The sequence below is a fragment of the Aulonocara sp. 'chitande type north' Nkhata Bay genome, linkage group LG22, assembly GCF_057382095.1.
Source record: "Aulonocara sp. 'chitande type north' Nkhata Bay isolate Kocher_YH1m ecotype deep benthic linkage group LG22, A_spYH_male_GT1.1, whole genome shotgun sequence".
In the NCBI taxonomy this organism is placed as follows: domain Eukaryota; kingdom Metazoa; phylum Chordata; class Actinopteri; order Cichliformes; family Cichlidae; genus Aulonocara; species Aulonocara sp. 'chitande type north' Nkhata Bay.
The window spans coordinates 27,147,866-27,153,865 of record NC_141364.1 but is presented as its reverse complement, the minus strand read 5'-3'; the positions used below and the strand labels follow the sequence as shown (position 1 = coordinate 27,153,865).

At 39.2% G+C, this 6,000-nt stretch overlaps 1 protein-coding gene across 2 annotated transcripts; it reads left to right on the top strand.

Annotated features, from left to right (window-relative positions):
• Positions 1 to 455: 455 nt before the first annotated feature.
• On the top strand, positions 456 to 5,326 carry LOC147304346 (ubiquitin carboxyl-terminal hydrolase 37-like). 2 transcript variants are annotated; one of them, XM_086280554.1, is made up of 15 exons: positions 460 to 610; positions 809 to 864; positions 1,085 to 1,157; positions 1,267 to 1,350; positions 1,852 to 1,907; positions 2,152 to 2,208; positions 2,303 to 2,434; positions 2,526 to 2,649; positions 2,735 to 2,886; positions 2,992 to 3,091; positions 3,232 to 3,308; positions 3,486 to 3,594; positions 4,205 to 4,262; positions 4,431 to 4,588; positions 4,675 to 5,326. In XM_086280554.1, exons 1-15 carry the CDS (start codon positions 584 to 586, stop codon positions 4,678 to 4,680), a joined length of 1,269 nt encoding a protein of 422 aa, XP_086136680.1. In that variant the 5' UTR covers positions 460 to 583; the 3' UTR covers positions 4,681 to 5,326. The 2 variants fall into 2 exon arrangements, with proteins under 2 accessions (XP_086136679.1, XP_086136680.1); XM_086280553.1 differs by lacking the exon at positions 4,675 to 5,326 and having other exon boundaries at positions 456 to 610; positions 4,431 to 4,615.
• The last annotated feature ends 674 nt before the right edge of the window (positions 5,327 to 6,000 follow it).

Below are 6,000 nucleotides of genomic sequence, written 5' to 3'. Positions count from 1 at the left end.
CTGAACACTCAGTGACTGCACTGGCACACGCACACCTTCACACATGTCACTACCAAGCACTTATCTGCAGTATCTCACACTCATACACATACATACAGACACCAAGTTACTTTTGCACAATACTCAGCATTTTGCACATTTCCATTGTCTTGTGTCTGTATCGTCCTGTTCTGTCTAGTTTTGCACTGTTTTGTCTTGTTTATTTTTGCAATTTATGCACACTGCACTTTATGTAGTCCTGGGTTTGTCCGTATATGTCATATATAGCACCAGGGTCTCGGAGGAACGCGGTCTCATTTCACTCTGTACAGTACCTCTGCACGTGGTTAAAATGACAATAAAAGCCACTTGACTTGACCTGTTTTTGTAGCAGTTGCTTGGAGACGAGCACCATACAGTTCAAATGAGCATACATTCCAAAATATGCAAATGAGCCCCATACATCATAATGCTGATGTTTGCTGTTCAGGGTATGAACGTTCTATGCTGAAAGTTTATAAATATACAACCTTTGACTGCTTGTTTTCAGTTGAACTTTTGCAAAGCTGAGGAGATTTTGGCTGCGATCACATCAAGTCCAAAGATGTTTAAACTTCTTTTTCACAGAAAGGTAAGTTTGAAGAGACTCGCAGCACATTTCTCTGAATGTTTTCTTATGGTAAATAAGCATTTTTGAAACTTTTAAGGAAGCTTCTTGGATGATTTCTGTAAAAACTGAATTTTGAATCCAAATGAAGGATATTGTATTTTCTTACCATATACTTTGTTTTATGCCATTACTGATGTTGCTTTTCTTGTTTCTAAACAGAAATCACACAAACAAAACGTGGCAGAGAAGGAAATTCCTTCTACGTCTCATCAGAGGTAAAGAAATGCGCCGCTCTTTAATGCTGCTGGAGATATTTATAGCAGTGGTTTAGTTGGAGCTCTTGTTGGAGTGTAAATGTTAGTTGGAGTGTAAATGTACAAAATACATGATTTTGTTCCATTACAGTTATTAATTTTTATCTGCAATCTCCAGCATGTACTCCTTGTTAAAAATTTCCACTTTGAAAAATAACATTTACACTTTTGTCCTCATCAGCATCCCGGATGCTTGTGTTGCTGAAAATGGTCAAAAGAAGAAGAGAAAATGGAGACACCTCTGCTGTTCCTCGGTTTGCTTTTACACGAAACATATGAAATGCACATTCTCTTTAAATTGCACTTGTTAATTTAAAGTGACTTTACTTTTTTAATAAACTTATGTTTGTTCGTCCTCTGCAGCAAACTGACAGCGATGCAGAGGCAGAGAGCAGCACTGCGAAGACACAAAAAAAGTGTCGCTGGTTTCTTTTTAAATTCTGGAAGGTATGTTTTATGGAAAGAGTCACTGTCATCAAGCATTTACTCATCACAGTTAAATGCGAAGAATTAAGAGCAATTTAGCACATCCATGTCCTCAAATTAGGTTCAAAGATGTTTAAAGTTTTTTTTTTTCACAGAAAGGTAAGTTTGAAGTGACTTGCAGGATGTTTCTCTAAATATTTTTTATGGTAAATAAGCATTTTTGAATCTTTTAATGAAGCTTGATGGATGATTTCTGTAAAAACTGAATTTTGATCAGAACCAAATGAAGGATTTTGTATTTCATAGGACAAACTTTAAAACTCAATTTAAAGCATGAATAAATTGTTTTTAATTTATTTAAAGATATTCCTATATATCTGCTTCATGAGCTGACAGCTCACTAAAGTGATAAATAATATGAAATAATACCAAATTTTCTAACTGGACACTTTTCATGGAGAGACTCCCTTGGTATGTTTGTTTTATGCCATTACTGATGTTGGTTTTCTTGTTTCTAAACAGAAATTACACAAACAAAACGTGGCAGAGAAGGAAATTCCTTCTACGTCTCATCAGAGGTAAAGAAATGCGCCGCTCTTTAATGCTGCTGGAGATATTTATAGCAGTGGTTTAGTTGGAGCTGTTTTATTTCCCTTTTATTGGCATTTTTCTTCCACCTTGTGTATTTACATCTTTTTTACTACTTTTGGACGTCCTCCAAAATGTTTCAACTTCAAAGCTCATGCATACATGCGCATACACTGCTCAGAATCTTGACATCTTTCCTAATTTTGTGTTTGTGTTTTTACCTTTTTGGAGCAGTGTAGCATGCGGTGGGAAAAAAATAGAAAGTCAAACTGGGACTATAGACTGCTTCGGGTGAGTACACGTGGTGCACAAAGACTCACTTTGTCAAAGTGGAGAAAATGAATTATTTTACACTGATACTGTAAACGTTGCGCGTGTGTGTCAGGTTTCCAAACATCGGAAACACCTGCTACATGAACTCCTGCCTGCAGAGCCTCCTCAACATTGAGGAGTTCATAAGAGACATCAGGCGTCAGGGGGTTTTGTGGAGCACAGATCCAGAAGCTCAGCTCTTAAGGTGCGCTACGTCAACCTTCTACTTTCTTCAAAAACCTGAAGAACAAAGAGATCTAACAGCAGAAATGTCTGTTTACCCTTCCTTTCTACAGAAGGCTTATTGATGTCAGGGACTGTCACGAGTCAACAGATTATGGCCTTAAAGATCACCACCTAAGAGCTTTTAAGAAGGCATTCAGCAGTCAAGCTCCTGAATACACCGGCAGTGCACAGAAAGTGCGTCAGCTATTTGGACATTTCGTTTTTTGCTTTACCTTCTGATTTTGATGTACTGTTTTAAATCTCTCTGCTTTTCTTTCAGGACGCTCATGAATTCCTAACATTATTCCTCGATGAGGTCAAAAGGCTCACACCTCACCTGGAGAGGAACGCAGCTCTCCTGGGCCAAAGTTATAGCTGCCCAGTAGAAGACCATCACATTTTTAAAATGGAAAACATGAGGACATGCAAGAGGTAAGCCTGTCTTTCAGAAACGCAGAGCTGGTTGCAATATTTTCATATACCTCTTTTCCACGTACCTGATCTTTACTTTAACTACGTTACTCCTGAAATGTGTAGCTGCGGTCACCAATCATCACAGCAAGAGGAATTCACCAGCTTGTCTCTAGACCTTGTTCCAGAGGGGTCTATTATAAACATGTTAGAGACATACTTGAAGGTAAGATCACAAATTCCAATAGAGTTGTCGTATCAGCGATCTTAACACACCTTTTTTGTTAGTGTTTGTGTGCATGTGTGTGTGCATATGTTGAGATTTCTTTCTACCATAAAGCCTGTTTTCTCTGTGCTGTTGTTCAGGAACAAGAAATAGAATTTCGCTGTGATTGTGGAGGGACGGCCTCAGAACTGAAGTCGTCTTTTGATACACTGCCAAGGTGAGTAAGGTCACATCAGAATTGATCGACTGACCAGGTTTCCAAACTGTGGCGCATCAAATATCAGAGTTTTTCGAGACAATACTTGAGCAGTCGTTTTCTCCCATCTTCTGTTTGTGTTTGACACTCATTCTTCTTATTTTCTACCTTGTTTGTGTTTTTTTTCTTTTCTGCCAGAGTTCTAATCTTGCATCTGAAGAGGTTTGGCTTTACACAAACCTACAAGATTAAGAAGGTGGATGACCCCGTCAGGCTGCAGAGGGACTTGGTGGTGCCATCCAATCAGGTAAAAACAGACTGCAGAACGTCTCAGGCTACGTCCACACTAGCCCGGATAGATTTGAAAACTCCGTGTCCACACTGGCGTTTTCAGTCATTTTCAAATAGTTGTGCGTCTGCATTGAAACGGCCGAAAACGCTTACGTTCCAGTCCTGCGCATGCGCAAAAGTGAGTGAGAATTACAGAATTTGAAGAAAAGCTATCCGGAGCATGTACAAACTGATATTAATCTTTTTTAGGGCTGTCAAAGTTGAGAGCAATCAAAACAACTGCTGTCTAATGCACTCGGCTTATCTTTGTTTAATTGCTCACATGACTGCATCACATGACCAAAATGCGTCATCGTTTTAGAAAGTCTGCGTTTTCGAGTGTCCACACTGCGACGGGACAACTCCGTTTTGAAATGTATGCGTTTTCGAGAGCGTTTTCAAGATGCTGTGTTTTTCCTTGAGGAAAACGCCGTCTCGGTGTGGACGGGAGGTCAAAGCGGAGAGAAAACGATGCGTTTTCAAACGAAAACGCATTAGTGTGGACGTAGCCTCAGCAAATCAGCTTAATTATGGCACTGATGTGAGACTTTATGAAACTAACACTCTTTGGATTTGTTCCTTCTCAGGGTGGTGGCTGTTATAGTCTTTGCAGCATCATCAGTCATTATGGAGGCACAGAGTCAGGTAAAACAACAGACTTGTGACAAACAGAAAATGAAACTTGCTACTTTTCAGTGAAGGACTCACACACAAAAGCTTTTGATGTTCTAAGAAGCACTAAGTCAAAATCACTGTTTGCTTGAATCAGTTGACTTCCAGAAGTTGGATTCATTTGTCTTAATGTGATTTCAGGACACTACATCTGTAGTTCTGTCCATCCTGAGGAGAGTCAGCACTCTACATCAGATCGCTGGCTCACCTATAATGACGCACAGGTGCTCCACACAACTGGATCTGCAGTTTGTGAGGAACAGCAGCAGTCGGCCTACATCCTGTTTTACAAGAGAAACGTAAGAAGACACAGCATCTCATCCTGAAGTGAGAGAATTTTTAAATGTCCTGTTACCTTGTTAACCAGTTTTGTCTTCATTCTCAGTTCTGAAACAGGAAATGGAAGGAAGGAAGGAAGTTAAGGTCATCATCATGCTGAGAAGGAAAAGCAGTCGTCCCAGCCCACCATCGCACACTGGAGGACAAGTATAGGTAAGTATTGCCCTCAGGAGGGAGGGTCCTGCCAGAGAGCCTGGTCCTCCCAAGATTTCTTCCTCCAGGAGGGAGTTTTTTCTTGCCACCGTCGCCCCACATTCACTGGTCTCATCAGCAGGGACATTTTTAACCTCCTAAGACCTGAACTTTCATGGCATGCATTTTTAATTCCTCTGTGCCATTTAGGTTGATTGGGACCCGATGAAGGTAAAAACCAAGACATCAGATTCGGACTATCTTTTTTTTGTTTCTCAAAAGAATGAGATCCACATATGAGGACATTCATTTTAAATTTCGATTGAACAGTGGCAGTGTCATGTCCTCCCTCATAAGTGGATATCAGGTTTTTGAAGAGCAAAATTTTGTATTTTGGTCTAGACAACCCAAAATGTTATGTCTACATATGTGGACACCAGGTCCTAGGAGGTTAAAACAAAATCTACTAGAGATCGTCCTTTTCTGGACCAGTGTTTGGCTTGCTCTCTGGGAACAACAAATTAGTGCTGTCAGCGTTAACGTCATTAAGTAAAATGACGTTAACGCTGACAGCACTAATTTGTTGTTATTATTATTAATATTATTATTAATTTATTTGTAAAATAAATTAAATAAAAAAAACCAAAGAAATGATTTAATTCTTTATTTTATTTTGTTTTATTAAAATCAAAATAACAACAAAAACAAAAATAACTAATAAAAAAATATTAAAAGTATTCAGCAGTGTTTTGTGAAATTTGTAATGAGCCTTAGTTAAGTTGATGTCACAGAAGTTTCTGAATCATTTAGATTGTTCAACAAACTGATTCACTCAGGTAAAGATGGTGAGCTGGAGCAATGGTACCCTTGGAGTTCAGTTTAAGTTTTCAGACAAATATTCCCTCGATCAGTTGCAGCTTCTGCTTTTAAATAAATGATTTAGCTGCAAATGTTTAGCTACAGGTAGCAAAGTCCAAAAGTGACACCAGCCAAACATGCAAAAAATGCAAGATGGTGGTGCGCACAGATACAGCGGCTCTATGCTCTCCACTTACCCAATTTCACTGTGCAAGAAACTGCACAATGACAATAAAAAGCTCTAAGTCTAAAACAGTTTCCTGTCCAGTAAAATCGGGCAATTATTCGCTCCAGAGTTTTATCCTACTCCAGGTGAGCAGCCATCGACTTGTAATGAGCCAGCTAAAACAATAATTTCTCAGTGGCTCTTCTGGCACCAACA